General features: G+C 42.6%; 2 protein-coding genes across 2 annotated transcripts in view; both read left to right on the top strand.

Moving 5' to 3' along the window:
* The first annotated feature begins 331 nt into the window (after positions 1 to 331).
* LOC129669485 (uncharacterized) lies at positions 332 to 2743 on the top strand. Its single transcript, XM_055597763.1, has one exon. It carries the CDS (start codon positions 382 to 384, stop codon positions 1528 to 1530), a length of 1149 nt encoding a protein of 382 aa, XP_055453738.1. The 5' UTR covers positions 332 to 381; the 3' UTR covers positions 1531 to 2743.
* A 14305-nt stretch (positions 2744 to 17048) lies between these two features.
* Positions 17049 to 21872, top strand: part of Rrn3 (RRN3 homolog, RNA polymerase I transcription factor) — a 35426-nt gene continuing 30602 nt past the window's right edge. Inside the window, exons 1-3 of the mRNA XM_055597789.1 lie at positions 17049 to 17144; positions 18585 to 18690; positions 20314 to 20370. Of these exons, the coding sequence (XP_055453764.1) occupies positions 17062 to 17144; positions 18585 to 18690; positions 20314 to 20370 (246 nt within the window). The 5' untranslated portion in view covers positions 17049 to 17061. The remainder of the gene's footprint in view (positions 17145 to 18584; positions 18691 to 20313; positions 20371 to 21872) is intronic.

Genomic DNA, 21872 nt, shown 5'->3' with positions numbered 1-21872 from the left:
GAAGTTACATGAAAAGAGGCCCGTGGTTTCCTCTTCCTCAAGATCTCAACCTCCCCCGAGAAAATTCTCCACCCGGGTACGGCCGATTTCGCTGTCGTAAGTTTTAAGACACCCAGCGCCTAAAGGTCCGACCCTGGACAGACGGCCCTTGAGGGGAGAGCACTGCGCAAGCGCAGAAGGAGCGGCGGCAGGTCGTCATGCGCACGCGCAGCTCCCTAGGCTCTTTAGTTTCTCTGCAGCTGACTAATGCGCGGTTTAACTTCCCGCCCCGCCCCTCTCAGCCCCGCCCCTTGCGTTGCCACGGACACCCAGGGGCTAAAGCCGGCCGGTGGCAGCGCCCTGGGTGTGGTGTGGTGGTGTCTTGCGAGGTTTGCGTGGGCGATGTGGAGCGGCACCGATGTTTCGCAGAAGAGCTTGGACTTGGAAAAGATGCGGTCGGGGGCCCTGGGCCACTGCAGGCAGTTTTTTTGGCTGGGTGTCGCCTTCGACGCTGTGGGTGTGGCAGTGCTGTTCACTGGCGTCTTTGCCAACTTGCTGTTCTACGACATGCTGCTCTATCTGGGTTCCATCATCATCTTCGTCAGCCTCTTGTGGTGGATCTCCTGGTACACCGGCAACATCGAGGCACTCCCGGAAAACCCCTTAAGAAGGACTTCGCGCCGCGCGGGCGAGGTCTCTGTGCACCGGTGCGGCAGCCGTCGCTTCTCGCTGACCCTCAGGAGCGTCTCTAACACCTTCCAGCTGATCCGCCGGCGGCGGCGGCAGCGACTCCTCCCGAGGGTTCTCCAGAGGGTCAACAGCCTGAGCTCGCCTGACCCGGGCCACATGGACGCCAGGACTGCAGGTGGCAGAACTTCGTTCTGTCTGGCGAAGCCTGTGTCCGTTCTGAACCAGCTAGAGCTTTGCGCAATCCAGGCCTCTAAGAGTTTTCCTCTGGTCCCTCTACATTCCCCTCTCTCCATTTCTCCTTCTAGAAGCCTGCCTGTCTTTTCGGTGACCTCGCAGTGCCACCCTCTGGCGTCTGAAGCCTCTGAAAGCTATAACAGGATGGCTTTGTCCTCTGACTGCCATGTGCCTCAGGAGCGCTCTAATATCAGTTTGACCTCTCAGGTCTACCCTCTAGAACGGACAAAGAATCAGAGTCACCTCCTGGTGCCCGTACCCCCTGATAGTTTTCCTATGGTACCCATGATCTCCAAGAGCCAAATGCAGGGCTCTCTATCCCAACAAAGCCATCTCCAGAGTCTTCCCCGTGTCTCTCAAAGGCAGCCTGAAACTGCTAAAGCTTCTGAGAGCCATACTTTAACCACAGGGGTTCCTGTGGTGTCACCTGGGTTTGCCCAGGCTCTGCACCCGGAGGCGTCTTTAGCACAAACTTCTCAAAGTCATTCTTCATGTGTCCAGAAAGTTCCTAAGAAAAGTGCTGAAGTTTTTGGGACTCTCCCGGCACCCAGCCAGAAACTATCTCGGGAGCAGCCTGACCCTTCATCCCCTGTCTCTGAGGCCACACATCCAAAACACTCAGTGTGACTCTTCTGGTAACCCTCCAGCCTTGGGAGAAGTGAGGAAAAGTTACTCTTTCTAATAGGAATCAGACCCCAGCAATTTGAATGTCTACTAAGGCTTTTGCCAAGTTAAGTGCCTTGAGGAAAAACTGCCAACCATTACCCTTCTTATTGTCAGTGTTCTAGTGGCTTTCTCAATTCCTGTAGTGGGAACAAAGTGGCCTTGGACTTCAGGAATTAGCCATTTGATGGTTGGTAGGCTTTTGAAAATGGCTTTCTGAGTAGATGAAGCCCAAGGCTTTGACTACTTTACTGGGTGATGAAATCTGTTCCTTTTGTTTAAGGTTAGCAGGGGAGCCAGAGGAATGTTTTTCTTTTAGGAAGTTATAAGGTCTGGAGGTAGGTGAGGGATGTGGATTCTGCAGGGGTTCTCCTGGACGAAGGCAGCTTCAGTTTGTACAGGAACATAACACCAAGTGACATTGAATCTGAGTGAGGAAACTATTCCTTTTCAGTTTATTTGACTTTTGTCAGAGAGGCTAGCTTTTATTGGAGACAATGCTCTTTAATGCCCCTCTAAAGTTTCAGTAGGCAAAAACTATAGTCAGCGAGACTGTAATAATCTTCATATTCATACACTTTTCAGTGAGTTACTTCTACGTAATGCCCAGTGATACTAATTTCCTGTTTACAACAGTGATAGTTGCTGTTTAAATACTGAAAGACCCCTGCCTCACCCTAAGTTAAACATAGCTAACGCCATTTTGTGGGATACCACTGTTTTGTAAAACTCTAAAGGCTAATGGAAAACTAGAAAATTACTAAGAAACCCAGCTGTGTCACCCACTTGGGATATCTGCGGTCAGGCTGCCCCAGTTGAGCTAAAAAACACTTTGTGTTAATCACCCTCATGGATATCTGTGAGACTGTTCCAGTTAAGATAAGGGTCCTAAGGAAAACAACAGATGGCGGGCCATGTCAAGGGGTCATCATGACTGTTTCGACCACCCAGTTCCTGGAATCTTGGTGTCCCTGCCAAACTTTGATGCAAACCGTGGTCTCATGTAAACGGACCAATCAGCCCCCTGTAACCATGCTTCTCGCTTCTGTACCCACGCTTCTGCTCTAAAACCCTATAAAAACCCCAGCTTCCCACCTAGGGGGCGCGCAAAGTCATCCGAATGACCTTGCTGCCCCGGGTACCCGTGTATCAAAATAAAAGCCTCTTGCTGTTTGCATCCGAATGGCCTCATTGTTCCTTGGGAGGGGGGTCTCTCTGACGGAAGATACCCTCCGGGGATCTTTCAAATACAGCTAAATAAAACATTTTGCACAATGTAAAGGTAAGCTTTGACTGCATAAGAAAGGTTGAGTGGTTCTAAAATGAAAAATTTTGGACGTAAGCTATCTAATTTGCTTTCTCCCTCTTTTTCTCTCTCCTCCCCTCTCTTCTTTTTCTCTTTCTTGGTTTGCTTTTTGTTGTTGCTGTTTTTTTGTTTTGTTTTGTTTGTTTGTTTTTTGGACAAGGTCTTCCTATGTAGCCTTGGCATGCCTGGAATTCCCTATGTAGACCAGGTTGGCCTTGAACTCAGAATTTCTGCCTGCCTTTGCCTCCCAAATTATGGCCCTTTCTCTTAACAAGGCCTCATGTAGACCAGGCTGTTCTCAGACTTGCTGCATAGCTTAAGATGATCTTGAAATTCTGATCCTCTTGCTTCTACTTCCAGAGTGCTAGGATTACAAGTATGCACTGCCACTCTTAGCTGAGATTTCTTTTTCATTGCCTTTTTTTTCCTTGGGTGGGCGTTAGATATCTGGTGTCCTTGACCAGAAAAGGGCACATGATCCCCTAGAAAGGGAGTTACAGTTGTGAGCCCCCATGTAAGTGCTAGGAATCATACCCCGGTCCCCTGGAGGAGCAGTGCTCTTAACTGGTGATCCATTTCTTCAGTCCCATATTTGTTGCTCTTATTCCAATAATGGAAATAACTGAATAGTAGGTGGCAGTTATTATTTTCTTACAACTTTCTTCAATAGCCCTTTTAAAAAAATGTATGATCTCACTAGAGATAAACATACATATATATTCTGTAAATCTTTTGTTTTTTTTTTTTTGAGATAGAGTCTCCACTTAGCTTTGGCTGTCCTGGAACTCACTGTATAGACCAAATTGGCCTGGAACTTATTGTGTAGACCATATTGGGCTTGAACTCACAGACAGATATTTTATAAATCTTTTACACAGTTTGAACAACTGAATACTATAAAATATATGCAATGACTTGTGTTTCTATTAAAAGAGAGAAAAGTTGCACATAAGAACACATGCCTGTAGTCCTAGCATTTGGGATGCAGAGGAAGGGTGGTTGTTGAAAGTTATAGGTTAACCAGGGCAACATAGCAATTTTTGTCTAAAAAAACCCAAAAATTAAAAAATAGGGGGTTGGACACTGGTAGAGTGGCTCAGTGGCCATGCCTGCCTAGGATACCTACACTTCTGGGTTGACTCTCCCAAGTATAACTAAAATAATGATAATAATAATAAAGGAGGTAGGGTCTGGGAATCTCAGTTGTAGAAGGCTTGTCTGACATATAATATTGTGTGTATGTGTGTATATATGTATGTATATGTTTATAAAACTATGTATGAGCAACACAATAATTTTAAAAGGAAAAGACTGGGCTGGGTGTGGTGGTGCACACCTTTAATCTCAGCACTTATGAGGTAGAGGCAGGTAACATTTCTGTAAATTGGAGGCCCGCCTGGTCTACAAAGCAAGTTCTAGGCCAGCCAGGGCCACATAGTGAGACCCTGTCTCAAAAACAAACAAACAAACAAACAAACAAACCAGAAAGGTTTTATTGTAACTTCAAAAGGCCATTTCCTGCCTTCTTTATACTTTGAGGTAGTTCATATAATTGAAATAATATATATGCAAGTCTTAGAGACTTAGATGGTTAAGTAAGTACCAGGGACCAGGTAAACATGAAGATAAAAGGATGCAGATTTTGCCAACAGAACGTTTTGTAGTCTTTGTTCGCTGAATCAAAACAATAGTTATGAGGATGACTGAAGGTCAGCTAAGGAAAAAAGAAGTTTTTAGCAGCCTAGTGGGAGTATTATCTTTTTGACAGGAGGAGTCACTCATGCCCTTCAAATAGTTCTTTGGCCAAAACATTTGCATTCTTTCTAATAGGTGCCAGGCATGGTATTATGTACTGGAGAGTTAGCGCCATATTTGGAGGCCCTGCTTTTCAATCACTTAACATCTATGAGGAGACATGAACACTAAAAGAACTACTGCAGTGTAATACGGTGCTTTGAGAATACCAGTGAGGTCTGTGTGAGGGGTGTTTGAATTGGATCTAAAAGCAGGTGTTCACTGGGTGAAGACCATGTGTGAGAACCTTCCATGTAAAGGGAAAAGTATTATTACCGAAGAGGGCTTGTTGCTCTTCTAGAGGACCCCTATTTAGTTCAAGCACACATATTGGGTAGAGTCCAGTGTTTATAGCTCCATTTTCAGAGGACCTGATGTCCTCTTCTGGCCTCTGGGGGCACACACCCAGGACATAGCATATACACAAACACATTTACACATAAATAATATTTTTTTAAAAATCTGTTTTTTGGGCCAGGTGGTGGCGGTGCAGGTGCGGCACACCTTTAATCCTAGCATTCAGGAGGCAGAGACGGTCAGGTGGATCTCTAAGTTCTGAGGGAGGACAGGGTGAGTTTCAAAACAGACGAAGCTACACAAGAAATCCTGTCTTAAAAAAAATAAACAACAACAAAAAAAAGCAAACAAAAAAGGAAATGGAAAAAATCTGTGGTTGCCTTTTTTTTTTTTAAGATAGGGTTTCTCTGTGTAGCCTTGGCTCTTCTGGAACTCACTCTGTAGACAGGGCTGGCCTTGAGTTCAGAGATTCTCCTGCCTCTAGGATTAAAGGCGTGTCCCACTATGCCTGACAATGAATGAGTGAATATCTTAAGCAGGGCATAAGTGCACACAACTTCAATCCCAGCATTTGAGAGACAGAGGGAGGCAATCTCTATGTGTTTGAGTTCAGCCTATTCTACATATCACATTCCACAACAACCAGGGCTACCATGTCTCAAAAATATATATATGGAAAGAAAGAAAGAGAGAGATACAGAAGGGCTTGGACATAGTAGCTAAGCCAGCAGAAAGCCCTGGCTTTGTATCGACCAGTCAGGGTCTTGCATACCTGTAATTTCAGCAACAGGAGGTAATGACACAAGGATCAGAATTCAAAGGTTATCCTCAGCTACATAGTGAGTTTGAGGATAGCCTGGGCTACATGAGACCCTATCTCTAAAAAACAAGCTAAACAAACAACAATAAAATTAAGTGGCTGGCATGATGAGTCAGTGAATAGAAAAAAATGCTTTCTGCCAAGCTTAATGACCTAACTCGGTCCCCTAAACTCAGATGGTAGGAGAGAACCGGCTCCCACAGGTGGCAGTCCTCTGACCTTTACTCTTATATTTTGTCTTTCTCCACATAAATAAAAACATGCAATAAATTTTTTTTTTAAATTAAGGTTCACTTTATTAAGGGGTTATATTTTAAAACGGTACCAAGTGGGAGGTCCACAAAATATATTAAAAATTTTTTGTTTTGGTTTTTGAGACAGGGTTCTCTGTGTAGCCTTGGCTGTCCTGGACTCTATTTGTAGACTGGCTGGCCTCAAACTAGAGCTCTTCCTGCCTCTGCCTTGCGGAGTACTGGGATTACAGGCACGCAACACCACAACCAGGCTAAATATAAAATTTTTTTTAAAGGAAAAGGAGTAATAATAGTTGATGGCAGCTGGGAGTGGTGGTATAGGCATGTCTGTATGAGGTTGTGCACGCGAGTGCAGGTGCCAGCAGAGGTCAGAGGCACCAAACCCCAGAGCTGGAGTTACCAGACAGTTGTGAGTTATCTGATACAGGTCCTCTGGAAGTGCTGCAAGTGATCTTAAGCACTACACTATGTCTCTGGGACTTTTTTATTTTTTATTCATTTTATTTTTTTAGACAGACTGTCATGTAGCTCAGGTTGGCCTCAAATTCTGTATTTGGCCAAGGATGACCTTGCAGTTCTGATCCTTCAGCCTCTACCCCCATGAGTGGTGGGATTACAGGTGTCACTAAACCAGGTTTGTGTAGTGCTGGGGATAGACTCCGGGGCTTTCTGCATACTAGGTGAGCAGTCTACTAACTGAGATTCCTCCCCCAGAACACCATATCCAGCTTCTTAGGAGAATTTTTACTTGGGTGGAGTTGTGTTTGTAGTTTGCAGTTCTACCTGTGGCCGGCTGTAAAGTAATGTCAATAGGCAAATAATTGAGATGAATTGCTAAGGTTCTCTTTAAATTATAAGATAAAAGTAGACCTCTTAATTGTTAACAACAGTTCCTAATTAAAATATAGACTCCACCTTGCAAAATACTTCCAGGTGTTTGATTTCTTGTCCAGAACCTTTTTAGTATTGTTACAGAGATGACATGTGGAATTACTGTTATATTATCTCATTTATGCATGTTGCAGGCAAAATAAGTACTTATCTAAATCAGGGGCATATGGTGGCTGGGGTTTTCCCCCCATAAATGTCAAGGTAGTAGATACTTTTGCCAAAAGACAAAAATTGAAGGTGTGAGTTTAGAAGCAGAACTCTATGAATTTGGTGAATTTATACTGGTTTGTATATCTAATTCCTGGATAGCCAGGAATTAGATGTTAAAATGTTGTGAGTCAACTTATGTAATGAAGGAGAAAACCTTGCCCTCATTGGTCTGCTTTCCTGGAATGGGCTCGATGGCTCCTTTGGCTCCAGTTACATCACCTGGAGTCATTTGCCTAACCAAGAACAGGTAGCTTAGAGGAGAGAGGACCTGATAGGGTGGTTCTACAGCCAACATTAACCCTTTACTCTGCTCTAGTGACACTCAGAATACAAAGCTTTTTCATTTTGGTTTGCAGGCCCAAGATGAAGCAGTTTGCTAATCTTCTGACTTCCAAATGGAGAATCCACCTTTCAGGACCTGGTATTTGATAACAATAGAGTCCTCATTGTATGGCAATGCCTGCATCACTGGGAAGGCCACTAGTCAGAGAGAGGCCCTAAGAGTGCTTGGGTGGGAACTGATCCCTAGCTTGGGGTCTGAGGCTCTATCTTAGGGTAAGGAGGGGTGCCCACCAATACCTAGTGTAGAGAGAGCAGAGATGCACAGGAGAGCTTGTGTGGCACAGACTGTTTGACCCCCACTGGCAGAAGTATGAGCCTTCACTCTAATCTGCATCACTGAAACTTTAAATTGTGTCACAGAGGCTCTCCACTGTAATTAGTCTGAGCATTTGGAAGGCTGAGATGAAAGAAATGAGAACTGAGAGTTGGAGACTATCTTGGGCTACAAAGAAAAACTGTCTCAAAAAAGCAAAAGTAAAATTTCAAATTGCTTTTTTTTATAAGCTTTTCTCTTTCTTTCTTTCTTTTTTTTTTTTTTTTTTTTCTATTTATATTTTCGGAGTGGCCTGAACTTTCTACAAAGCCCAGGCTGGCCTAGACTTTGCAGCATCCCTCCTGCATATGCTTCCTGAGTGCTGGAGTTATAGGTACGTGTTACAATGCTTTGCTTTTAGGACCTTTTAAAAAGATAGTCTTGGGTAGGCAAGATGGTTCAGTGGCAGGAGCACTTGGCACCAACCCTGATGATCTGAGTTCTCAAGTAGAGAGAACCAACTCCTGAAGGTTGTCCTCTGACCACCATACATACACCCTGGCATTTGCATCCTAAATAGATAGATAGATAGATAGATAGATAGATAGATAGATAGATAGATAAATGTTTAACATATAAATGAGTAATTCTCAGGTGACTTTTATTTTTAAAGATTTGTTTATTTATATCATGTTCTGTCTGCATATGCCTGCACAACAGAAGAGGGCACCAGATCTCATTATAGATGGTTGTGAGCCATCATGTGGTCGCTGGGAATGGAACTCAGGACCTCTGGCAGAGCAGCCAGTGCTCTTAACCTCTGAGCAATCTCTCCAGCCCCTCAGGTGACTTCTTGTTTTCCTTATCTAGTAGACCATGAGAATCTTATTCATCTATGTTTTATTTATCTTATAGCCTCAGTTTGTATCATCTTTGAATAAGCACACATAAATTTATTAATAACAATAGCTATTAGATGTTCATCATATACTAAAAGTGACTCAGGCATTCATCACAGAGTTGGATGCTGTTGTTATCTCCACTTAAAGGATGGGTTTGACATTGAGAAATTAAGTAAAATTTTCAGTCATACACGTAGAGGAACTGAAATTGATGCATAATATGCTATATAGGATATATGACAAGCTTTCCTTTCAAATAAAATTAGTTAGGCATGGTGGTTCATACCTATAATCTCAGCACTGCGGAGGGGGAGGTAGGAGGATCAGAAGGTCAAGGTAATTTTGAACCACATAGGGAGTTTGAAGCTAGCCAGAGCTGCATGAGACCTGCCAATATTATTAAGGAGCCTCCCTCACTCCCCCAAAACAGGTTTTCCCTGTGTAGTCTTGGCTATCCTGGACTCACTATATAGACCAGGCTGGCCTCCCACTCACAGCAGTACACCTGCTTCTGCCTTCCAGAGTGGGATTATAGGCTGGCTGGCACTACCTTTTGATATGCCTTCTTCATAAGCATCTTAAAAGTTATAATAATGCAGGTCAGTTAATGGATTACTTCTCTATGTAAACTTTTGGTAGCAGCTAGAAAATGAAGTCAGGCCAGCAACCTACCATCTGAACTACATTTTCAGTCAAAACTGATTTTTAAAATTTAGTTTATACTAAGTGCCAGTTTTCTTATTAGGTACATAAAGATGATTCAGTCATTTCATCCTCCCATTTTTACTTTGTACAGTAAGTGCATTAAGGAGTAAACACTGTGAGGATGTAGGATATGAGAAATGTGAGGGGATGAATAGTCCACAATTAGATAATCATTCTCTGAAGTCATAAACCATTGGTTGCAGTTTTAAAAAATATGTAAAAACTAGGAAATTTGCTGTGATGATGCATTTCTGTAATCCCAGCACTTGGAGGCAGTAGGATTGAAAGTTCAAGGTCATACTTAGGTCAGAGGTCAAGATAGCTAGCCTGGGCCATTTGAGATCCTATTTTAAAAAGCCAAAAAAAAAAAAAAAAACCAAACCAAACCAAACAAACAAACAAACAAATAAAAAACCAGTCTCAGTGGTTAAAAGCCCCTTATTGCCAAGCATGACAGCCTTAGTCTTATCCCTGTGCCTCACATGGTGGAAAGAGAGAACCAACTCTTGAGAGTTGTCTTCTGGTCTCATATTCATCTCTCTCTCTCTCTCTCTCTCTCTCTCTCTCTCTCTCTCTTACACACACAGAATTGGAGCTGGAAAGATGGCTTAGTGATTAAGAGCACTGGCTGCTCTTGCAGAGAATCTGGGTTTGATTCCCTAAACCCACATGGGAACTCACAATGTTCATAACTTTGGTCCCAGTGGATCAGACTCCCTCTTTTGGCCTCCAAGAATATCAGGCATACATGTGGTACAAAAACATATATGTGGGCAAAACACTAATAGACATGAAATATCATAAAAATGTCTTAAATGTAATTTGTATTATTGTATTTATATTTATTTATTTACTTTTGAGAAAGGGTCTCTCTTTAGTCCTGGCTGTCCTGGAATTTGCTATGTAGACCAGGCAGGCCTCAAACTCACAGATCCTTTGCCTCCTGAGTGCTAGGATTAAAGGCATGCCACCACCTAGGCTTAAATGTATTTTTTTTTAAAAAAGAGTTATTTATTATGTATACAATTATGTATACAATGTTCTGCCTGCAAGTACACCTGAACACTAGAAGAGGATACCAATTTTCATTATAGATGGTTGTGAGCCACCATGTGGTTGCTGGGAATTGAACTCAGGACCTCTGGAAGAGCAAACAGTGCTCTTAACCCCTGAGCCATATCTCCAGCCCTTAAATGTAATTTTTAAAAAGTCACAAGCAGCCAGGTATGGTAGTTCATAACTCTTAATTCCAGCCCTAGGGAGGCACAGGCAGGAGACTCATAGAAAGGTCCAGCACAGCCAGAGCTAATGACCTGTTAAAACACAACAGAATAAACTGCCCATAAAACCCAGGAAACAAGCTGTATTCTCAGTGATAAGGACTCAGAATATGGAAATGAAACAAACAAATTATGATTTATTTTCCTCTACAGAGTGTCTTCTGTGATTGGAATCTCTCCCAAAGTCATTTGCTGAAAGTCAGTTGCCAACATAAAGCAACAGGAAAGCTTTGGGGGATGGTTTTGAGACAGGGTCTCACTGTGCATCCTAACTGTCCTGGAACTCTGTAAAGCTCAAACTCAGTCTGCCGCTGCCCCTGCCTCCTGAGGGATTAAAGGTGTGCACCATCATTCGAGATTGGAAGCTGTTTTCTAAAGTGACAGTTCTAAGAGAAGATGCTTGTGGAGCTTCTGAGTCAGGTTTCAGAGCCTTGCATGATGATTAAGGAGTTAGTTTTTTATGCCTTTTGTCTCTTGAATTTGTTCACACCCCTCTCTGGGAATAGGGATTGAGCCCAGGTAGGAGTACTATCACTAAGCTACACCACCCAGCCCACCTCTTTTCTCTTTACCATATGAGGATGCAGCAACAAAGGATATCTTGGAAACTGCCACTGGGTTCTCAACAAGCATGAAACTTGTGCCTTGATCTTGAAGGCTTGATCTCTAAACTTTTGATGAATAAATTTCTATTGTTTTTAAGGTATTCAATCTCATGTATTTTGTTACAGTAGCATTAATAGACTAAGCCAAATTCCCTTTTTCTTCTATCTTACAATTGTCTTTCTTTCTTTCTTTTTTTAAGATTTATATATTTACTATGTGTACAATGTTCTGTCTGCATGTATACCTACAGGCCAGAAGAGGGTACCAGATTTCATTATAGATGGTTGTGAGTCACCATGTGGTTGTTGGGAACTGAGCTCATGATCTCTGGAAGAGCAGTAGCCAATGCTCTTAACCTCTGAGCCATCTCTCTACCTCCCATATCTTACATTTGACTATACCTATAATTACGTATCCCTTTCAACACAGTGAGTTTGAGGCCATTCTGGGATACATGAGACATGAGAGCTTTTATTACTTACTTTTCTGTTACTGTGATAAAACACTGTGACCAAGGTGACTTATAGAAGAAAGAGTTTATTAGCTTACAGTTCCAAGGGGTTAGAGTCCATGATGAGGACACCATGACAGCAGGCAACTAGAGTAGTTACCTGAGAGATCACATCTTCAACCACAAACATGAAGCAGAGATTAAACTCATGAAAGCTGGCTGTAAAGAAATTTTAATTTATAACATGGCTACTCTGGCAAGAGATCACATTCTAGGTCTGTGCGATCCACTTAGAATATGAACACATCTTTAATCCAGGAGACAGAAGCAAGCAGATCTGAGTTCAAGGTCAGCTTGGTATAGAGCAAGTTTCAGGTAAAGAAAAGCTTAGGTACATGCCTTTAATCCCAAACAATTAAGGTAAAGACAATTTGTAGAATGAAGCACCCATGTTTGAAAGTGATGTCTAATTAAGTGACAGAAAAAAATGATGAATCAGAGAAAGACTTGACAGAATAGGATACACCCACCTCTCAAGAGAATAGAGAGGAAAGGGAAGCTACATAAGAGGAGATGAGAGAGGAGGAGGCAGTTTTACAGTAATAGAGAGGGGTTGCAGACTCAGGTGAAGACGGAATGAGCTGAAAGACCCCTGCCTCACCCTAAGTTAAACATAGCTATGAGAAACTCTGTAGGCTAGGTGGGGAACTGGAAAATTACTGAGAAACCTAGCTGTGTCACCCACTTGGGATATCTGCGGTCAGGCTGCCCCAGTCATACTAAAAACAGTTTGTGTTAATCACCCTCATAGATATCTGTGAGACTGTTTCAGTTAAGATAGAGAAAAACAAAATAACAGGTGGCGGGCCACGTCAAGGGGTCATCCTAACCCCCTTGACCACCCAGTTCCTGGAATCTTGGTGCCCCTGCCAAACTTTGACGCAAATCGTGGTCTCATGTAAACGGACCAATCAGCCCCCTGTAACCATGCTTCTCGCTTCTGTACCAGTGCTTCTGCTCTAAAACCCTATAAAAACCCCAGCTTCCCACCTAGGGGGCGCGCAAAGTCTCTCGAATGACTTTTCGCCCCGGGTACCCGTGTATCAAAATAAAAGCCTCTTGCTGTTTGCATCCGAATGGCCTCGTTGTTCCTTGGGAGGGGGTCTCTCTGACGGAAGATACCCTCCGGGGATCTTTCAGAGCCAGAGAATGAGAATGGGCCAGAAGATTAGAAAAGATTTCTGGAGTTAGTTTGAGGCCAAGTGGAGCAATTTGGAGGTCGAGAGAGAAGCCATATTGAATAAGTCAGCTGGGACAGGAGTTTGAGTCAGGACAGCTGAATTGAACCAGCCAGCCCAGAGCTCAGAATAAGAAAGGGTGAACTTATTCAGCAGTAAATCTCAGAAGAGGGAAACATTCTAGGCCTAGGTTAGATTGTATGGAGGTTAGAAGCTTCCAGGACTAGGCCTAGGCTAGCAGACAGAAGCAATAAGCCTCCAAGACAGTTGAAATAGGAGAATGAAAGTTTCTTTTATACCTGGTAGCTAATGAACGAAACGTGGTGACTCCCCAACAAAGGGATATGACCAGTGAACTCCAACAGTGAATTTTTCTGTTAAACATTTTCAGATTGTATGCATGCACATACTCCATGTCACATATATAGAAGTCAGAATATAGTACATTTGTTGTTTGAAGACAGGATCTTACTCCAGAGCTACATAACAGTCTCAAAAAGAAAACACAACAAGCAAAAGTCAAGGTCTCCCTATGTAAGCCCTTGAGTGATCTGGAACTTACTGCCATGAATTCACAATGATCTTCCTACCTCTGCCTCCCAGGTGCTGGGACTAAAGTATGCATGCCCTACCACAGCCTGCTTGTTAGCAGTGCCATGGAAAAATAATCAGTTATACTGGGCTTAAAGAGAGTATATTGCTCAGAGTGTAGATTTGCCTAGCTACTTGGGAAAATTTTTTAAAATATTTGTTTTTATATGTATGAGTGTTTTGTCTGCATGTATGTCTTATGTACCACATGAGTGCTGGCAACCAAACCTGGGTCCTTTGCAAGAGCAGCAAATGCTCCTAATTATTTATCCATCTCTCCCTGGGAAAAAAAAAAATTGGCTGGAGAGATGGTTCTTTCTTGAGGACCTGGGTTCAATTCCCATCACCCACATGGCAGCTCACAACTGTCTATAACTCCTGTTCCAGGGGATCCAATACCCTCACATAGACATATATGCAGTCAAATGCTAATGTATGTAAAACATAAATAAATAAATTAAAAATTTTAATGTATTTAAATAGTGGGATGCAATATAGCAGAGAAACTACAACTTTATATTATACAATGTGTATTGTAAAAATATACTGTTGAAAGTAAGTAGCTATGTAATGAAGCATGCAACTAATTTTTACAAAATGCAAAGACAGGTAAAAACAATTATCTTACTGGCTAGGGAGTATCTCAGTGGCAGAGCATGTGCTTGCACAAGGTCCTTGACTCAAACCTCAGGACTAAACCAAACAAACCCAACTGTGTGCACCTGTAATTCCAGCATTAGGGAGGTGGAGGCAGAGGAATCAGGATTTTAGAGCCAGCCTTTTCTATAGAAGGAGCTTGAAGCCAGACTTGTATTCTCTCTAAGAACAAAAGAAACAAAACCAACAACAGCAACAACAGACAGAGGAGCAAACTATATATCGAAAGCACTCAGGATTACTCAGGGGGATTCTGAATTTGAGGCAATAGAGTGACACTGTTGCAAACCCTTTCCCAAAAGCACACTGTTTAGGAATACATGTATATTATTTACATAAAGAAAATAGAAGAGCCAATGATATAGTTTAGTGTTAAAGAGCTTGCCTTGCATGGGTGAGACCCTGAGTTCAATTCCTAGGACTCAAACCAAACCAAACCACAAAACCTTAAAACAACTTTCAAACAGCCCCCTCAACAACAACAACAACAACAACAACAACCACATAAGAGTACCTTTGGAGGAAAAAGAATAAAGTGAGCTGGCCTTGGTGGTACACGCCTTTAATCCCAGCACTCAAGGAAGCAGAGGCAGTTGGATCTCTGAGTTTGAGGCCAGCCTGGTCCAGAAATCGAGTCCAGGACACCCAAGGCTATACATAGAGAAACTCTGTCTTGACAGGGAAAATAAAAATAAAATAAAATAAAAAAGAATAAAATGAACTCTGGGAGTCAACAGTGCAGCTCAGCATTCTGTTTCTTAAATTAGGAGGCACAATTGTAGGTGCTTTATTTATTTATTTATTTATTTATTTTTTTGTATATGTTCAACTTAAAATTAATGGAGTTATGGTTAATTGGCATTTACTTGACAGTTTATTTATATTCTTCATGCGTCATAGCCATGCATTATTTTTATCTCGAGTTGCTTTCCTTTGGGATGGAGGGGAGTAGGTTACTACACAGTTAGCCTGAAGGATTGATTAAGCTAATGTGCAATTATTTCCCCTGCTCTGGAGACCTGTGATTTCTGTCCAACGTTCCCCAGAAACTCTAAAACTGTATCAGATACGAAATCAGCCAAGACAGAAGAATGCTACTTGGATTTACAATGTTGCAAAACAAATATATGCTTTTTAGTTAACAAGATGCTGAAGATTGTTTTATTTCTTAATTTCTACACAGCTTGCTAAAGTTTCATTTTTCTTACTGACAGTGGAGTGCAGTCCTTTCTGTCCCTCCATCTCAAAGCTTTAGTTTCTGCAGTTTTTTGGAGAAAAGCTCTTTCCTTGGGGATGGAGAGATGGCTTAACAGTTAAGAGCAGTTTTGTAGAGAACCTGGGTTTGGTTCCCAGCATTCACATCAGGTGGCTCACAACAGGCAGTTCAAGGCACCTGCACGAACATGTTACCCACACACAAGTAGGCGCACACACAAATACATAAGTCTTTCTAAAAACAAACAAACAAACAAACAAACAAACAAACAATGGCAGGGCCTGTATGGTGGTGCACAACTTTAATTCCAGTATTTGGGAGGTAGAGGTAGCAGGATTTCTGCAAGGCTTCTCAGAGAGACCCTGTCTCAAAAACAAACCAAAACCAAAACAGAAAAGAGGCAGGTGGGGATGCGGGGAGGGGACGGGGATGGGGACAATGGCTGAAGAGATGACTCGGTGTTAGTGGTTCTCAGCACCCTCACCAGGCATCTCACAACTCTTGTAGTTTCAGGAGATGTGAAGAATCTGCATGCCTGTGGTGCACACACACAATAAATAAAAATAAATATTAAAAACAAAAACCCAAAGCCCCTTTCCTTGCTTCTTTTTGGTCTGTCTGACATTGTTTTTTCTCTTACAAAGGTGCATGTGGAGCTCATTAGTAGAGCACTCACCTAGAGGGAACAATGCTCTGGATTCTATCCTCAGCATCCTAAGAAAGCAAGCAAAAGTATGCCGGAGAGCAAAGAACTCTCTAAAACTGTCTTAACGTTTATTTTATGTGTTTGGGTGTATTTTATGTATATGCGTGCACTATGTGCCTGTTGTGCTCACAGAGGGCTGTGTAAGAACCGCTGGGATTAGGGACTGTAGTTACAGATAGCTGTGAGCTATCGGGTGCTGGGAAGCCAACTTTGTTGTTTTCGAGACAAGGTCTTTCTGTATAGCCCAGGTTGTCCTGGAACTTGCTCTGTAGTCGAATCTAGTCTCAAACTCAGAGATCTGCCTGCCCCTGCCTCCTGCGTGCTGGGATTAAATCCCTGCACCAACACGGCCAGACCTCTAACCTGGGTCCTCTTACCATGGAGATTTAAGACTAAGCCCTCTGCTCTTGTTTTTCACCACAGCCTCCAGGCTTCTCGAAGGCAACTGCGTGACATGTGTGTCACACAGAGTAAGATTTTCGTGTTTAAATGATGTACAATGTTTTGTTCAGTCAAATTGCTCCACCTTGAAGACCTAATCTCTTTGATCTGATTTAAGCGTCTGTGTGAGTCCCAGAGCAGCTTCTATTTCCATCTCTCCAGTGTCGGTGTTTAACTTTATACTGGGCTTTTTACCGGGATAACCCAGGTCCTAGTAATTTACCGACTGGCCTTGAGCTACTAATCCTCCTGCCTCCACCTCCTAAGCGCCAGAGTTACAGGCACATGCCACCATGGCAGGCTTCTTTCTGAAGGAGATTCTGAGGAACCCAGCCACTGACGGGCCCCGCCTAGCTGTGCCAGCCTGTTCTTAGAACCGTTTCACGCCCGCTAGGGCCAGGGGAGAGCACAGTGGCTTTACAGCTGCGTTCCGCAACGTTCTCCGCGTTTGGCCGAAGGATGCTTCCTACAGCGCAACTTCCGGGGCGGGCTGGCCGTGGTTTCCGGCGCCAGGCACTGCGTTCACGCTGTTCGAATGGCGGCCCCGCTGCTTCACACGCGCCTGCCCGGCGATGTGGCGCCTACGGCCTCTGCCACGCTGAGTGCGTCGCGGACTGGGTAAGATCCGGGCGCCCTCCCCCTGCGGGTCCGGGGCTCGAGTGGGCTGAAAGCGCTCGGGGTGTGCTGAGGGCTGTGAGGCGTCGGGGCGTGCGGGCTCGGACCAGCTGCACAGGAACCTCCTGCTCCTCAGCCTGGGTAAAGGCGCCGCGTTAGCGAATCTTGTCTGTTCCACTGACTTCCACTCACGTTTGGGGCGCCCTTGTGGATCTCGGGACCTATGTTCTGCGCCTTTCCTCTTTCCTCCATTGGCCTAGATGTGGTCGGCATTCCCTGGTCGGCATTTCTGGAGGAATGCTGTCACTCGTGGCAAATTGAATCCTAAAGATTTGTTTGAAATGGTTTCTGCAGAGGGGAGCAGTAGACCCAGTTGAACAGGATCTTATCTAAGCAGTCATTTTCTTGCCCAACATTTTAAAATGCTAGTTTCTACATTTGGGGTTTAACCTTTAGATTTTCTAGGATTCTCGGTTTTTATTGTTTTATTTATTTATTTATTTTCGAGACAGGGTTTCTTTGTGTAGCCTTGGCTGTCCTGTACTCACTTTTGTAGATCAGGCTGGCCTTGAACTTGGAGATCCGCCTGTCTCTGCCTCCCAAGTTCTGGGACTAAAGGCCTGGCTTGTAGGATTCACTTTAAATGAAGTAAACCTTGTAAAGCACTTAGCATAATACTGACAACTATTTATGAAATGTGTACTTACTGTGTTAAGACACTTGGGAGAGTAGCTTATACAGAGTCTAACATTGTAACAGAGCTGGGACAGCAATAAATGAAGATGGTGGTTTCAGGTATCAATCAGTAAGTGCTACAACATAGTAAGAACTACATCATAGCAGGATAAAGGATGAGTGTGTGAGGTTCTGGTGGAGAGGGCTTCTGACATTTGACCTTCAATCTTGTATATACCTGGGAAGAGTGTTTCTAAAAGTAAGTAGCAAGTGAAATGGGAACCTGCTTGACAAGTTTGAGGAATAGAAAGGACACCATGCTTTTAACAAATGGTTGTACCTTGAGATCAGAGAGTTAAGAAAGGGCTGATTAAAAAGGATCCTACAGGATTAATTCGGGAATCTGGAGTTTCTTTTTGCCTTTCTTTTCTTTTCCTTCCCTTTCTCTTAAAAAATAAATTTTGAGATAAGATCTCATTATGTAGTCTAGGTTGGCCCCCAACTCCTGGATTCTGCCTCAGCCTCCCAAGTGCTGTTTTTTGAGTGTGTACAATTGTGTCCTTTAGGTGTTTGAGTTTGTATTTTTTTTTCTAGGTGCCATGAGAAGACAGTGTGACTGAGTGAAGAGTGGATTGGTGGGGAATAAGATTGGAAGCAGAGCTATCATTTAAGAAATTTTAGTTTCATCACACAAAATGATGTTGGTTTAGTAATGTTCACTGTTATCAATCTCTATCATGAATTTAATAACTTTTCCTGGTTCTTCAGACTTTCAGATATGCTTGCGTTAGAGAGTGATTTCTTCAATTCTCCCCCAAGAAAAACTGTTCGGTTTGGTGGAACTGTGACAGAAGTCTTACTGAAATACAAAAAGGTATGAGGAGATACTGTGTGGGATTTGACTTTGGTTAGTCAGAATATAGTAGGTATTACACTGAAGAGCAGATTATCAAGATTTTGGGTTCCTTTCTGAATGCCCCCCCCCCCAAAAAAAAACCCCACAAAAATAGTAAACATAATAAAATTAAGTTCATCATATATGAGTGTGCATTTACTTAGGTTTTGCAAAGATGGAGATTGGAACTAGGACCTTGTTCACACCAGTAAAACAGTTCTAGTTGAACTCTTTCCTTAGCCTAAAAATAAATTTTACTCTGGGCTTGGTGGCTCTTTTCTTTAATCCCAGCACTTGGAGGTAGAGGCAGGTAGATATCTGAACTTAAGGCCTTTGTCTAAAACAGTGGTTTCATCCTTCCTAATGCTTTGACCCTTTTAATACAGTTTCTCATTATTATTATTTTGCCACTTCATAATTTTAATTTTGCTAATGGTATAAATTGTAATCCTGTGTTTTCTGATGGTCTTAGTTGACCCCTGTGAAAAGGTAGTTCAATCCCTGAAGGGGTCACGATCCACAGTTTGGGAAAATGGAGGTAGGGAAATATTTAGATAACATTGAAATAGAATATTTAGTGAGATGCATGATACAGTAAGTTTAAAAGTAGTCAAAACAAGGGTGCCAAGTTTTGGGTTGTTTTTTGAGACAGGGTTTCTCTGTGTAGTCCTGGCTGTCCTGGAACTCATGCTTCAGACCAAATTGGTCACGAACTCAGAGAATCACCTGCCTTTGCCTTCTGAGTACTGGGATTAAAGGTTTGTGCCACTACTGCCTGACACCATTTTATTTATTTTTTGTTGTTTGTTTGTTGTTTTGAGACAGATTTGTCTGTGTAGCTCTGGCTGTCTGGGCTCACTCTGTAGACCAGGCTGGCCTTGAACTCAAGAGATATGCCTGCCTTTCCAAGTTTTGGGATTACCAGCGGGTGCCACCACACCGAGCTACCATTTTATCTCTTAAGAAGAAGAATAAATTAGAGATCTTTGGTTTTGTGTTGGCCAAGGGGTTCCTCTAGATCTCATCACTAAAGATAAAACATAAATGATTGTGTCTTACAGTTCCCATATTTAGCTATACATTTGAATAGATGCTATCTAAATTTTTCCTGACATGTATTGCTATAATGTTTTTATCTCATACTTTTAGATTTCTCATTAGTATCTGCTATAGTAGTTAAGTGTCCACACGCTGGTATGGCTGTATATGAGTGACTGTTTACTCTTCCCTTGTCCTAGACCTCTGATTCTCCTAACACAAGCTCCTTGTGCCTTGATTGTTTTTCTTTGCAGTGCTAAGGATTGAACCTAGGCTAAGCCCTCCACCACTGTGCTATAGCTGCAAGAGAGAGGGTTGCCCAGATAGGTGACCTTGGACTTGCTTTCTGAATAGCTGGGATTATGGCCATAAATGACAGCCAGGTCTGCCTTAAATATGAACTCTTAAAAAGTTTTAAAGTCCTGACTTTATTATTGTGAGGGATGTGAAAGTTTCATGATTCTTTCTGCAATTCTATAGGTATCAAGGCATAATAAAAATTCTGTTGGTATTTAAAAGAAACTGTACTTAATTGTACTTTAATTTTCTCTTTTCTCTGTTTAGGGTGAAACAAATGACTTAGAATTGTTGAAGAACCAGCTGTTAGATCCTGACATAAAGGTAATTAAATTTTTAAATTATATTTATCACTTTTAATTATGTATTTTGCACATGTGGGCACACCCGTATGTGCTACAGCAGCCGTGAAGGCCAGGGGACACCTTGCGGAAGTTGGCTTTGTCCTACTTTGTGGGTGTCTGTGATCGACTCTAGATCGTCATGTTTGTACCAATGGTCCTAGTCTTTCCTCCAGAACTTGCTTTCTGTGCCCTTCATCTTAATTAACTCAGTGGTTCTCAACCAACAGCAGTCTTACTCTCTAGTGGACATTTAACAATGGCTGGAGAGACTTTTGTTGTCAGCAGTGGGAGGGAGAATTCCTGGTGTCTAGTGGTTGGGTGATTGGGCTTTCCATGCCCCTCCTGCCACGTGGCTTAACAAGTAGGCTAGAGAGATGGCTCCAGTGGTCATGAGCACGTGGTGCTCTTTCAGAGGAGTTGGGTTCTGTTCCCAGCACCCACATGGCAGCTAATAACCCTTTGTAACTCTTTTCAAGAGATGTGAAACTCTTTTCTGTACTGTGCAGTCTGTCCTTTGTGTACATGGTGCATGTACATACATGCTGACAGAACCCTCATGTCCATAAAATAAAAATAAATAAATCTTAAAAATAAAAAAAAGAGGGCTGGAGAGATGGCTCAGAGGTTAAGAGCACTGGCTGCTCTTCCATAGGTCCTGAGGTCAATTCCCAGCAACCACATGGTGGCTCACAACCATGTGTAATGAGATCTCTGTAATGCCCTCTTCTGGCCTGCAGGCATAGAATACTGTATAACTAATAAATAAAGTGAATAAATAATAAAAAATAAAAAAAGAGGGGAGAACCAAATGAGTTGAGATACCAAGTGTCTTAGAACAGCCTCCAACCTGAAATAAAGACTTTGTCATTATTAGCTATGATTTTTGTTCCTGTTCAGTCTGTACACTCCTACTCCTCCTGTCTTATTTACATTTAAGTCAACTTATTATTGCTCTAATTACTTGACAGAAGTTACTAGTGATCATATTTTTACCTCCAGTAATTTTTATTTCATTCTTGAGAGACAGTGTCTCTATATAGCATTGGCTGTTCTGGAACTCACTGTGTAGATCAGGCCAGCATCAAATGAGGAGATCCTTCTGCCTCCACATACTGACTGCTGGGATTAAAGTGTGTATCACCACACCTGCTTCTCCCAGTAATTTCTCACATGCTCATTTCTGGGGGGGTGGGGGAGCATTTGATAGCATTATACCAATTCAGCAGTTGACACTGTTGGCCACCCACTTAAAAACTTCTTCATTTTCTTGTGCTCTTTCTTGTCTTCTCATTTACTTATCTGTTCACTTTACTGGTAGGTTCTTTATTTTTTATACATTATCTTTTTTTCTTGTTTGTTTTTTGTTATTTGAGACAGGGTTTTTCTGTGTAGCCTTGGTTGTCCTAGACTTTGTAGGCCAGGCTGGCCTTGAACTCATAGAGTACTGCTTCTTCCCTGAGCATTGGTATCACATGCCCAGCT

The sequence above is a fragment of the Psammomys obesus genome, unplaced genomic scaffold (assembly GCF_907164565.1).
Source record: "Psammomys obesus unplaced genomic scaffold, mPsaObe1.curated_primary_1811, whole genome shotgun sequence".
In the NCBI taxonomy this organism is placed as follows: Eukaryota; Metazoa; Chordata; class Mammalia; order Rodentia; family Muridae; genus Psammomys; species Psammomys obesus.
The sequence above is the reverse complement of the archived record's forward strand: the minus strand, read 5'-3'. Positions and strand labels throughout refer to the sequence as shown.

Excerpts from the sequence above, each read along its gene's own strand:
- LOC129669485 (XM_055597763.1), top strand. The coding sequence starts at position 382 with ATGTGGAGCGGCACCGATGTTTCGCAGAAGAGCTTGGACTTGGAAAAG.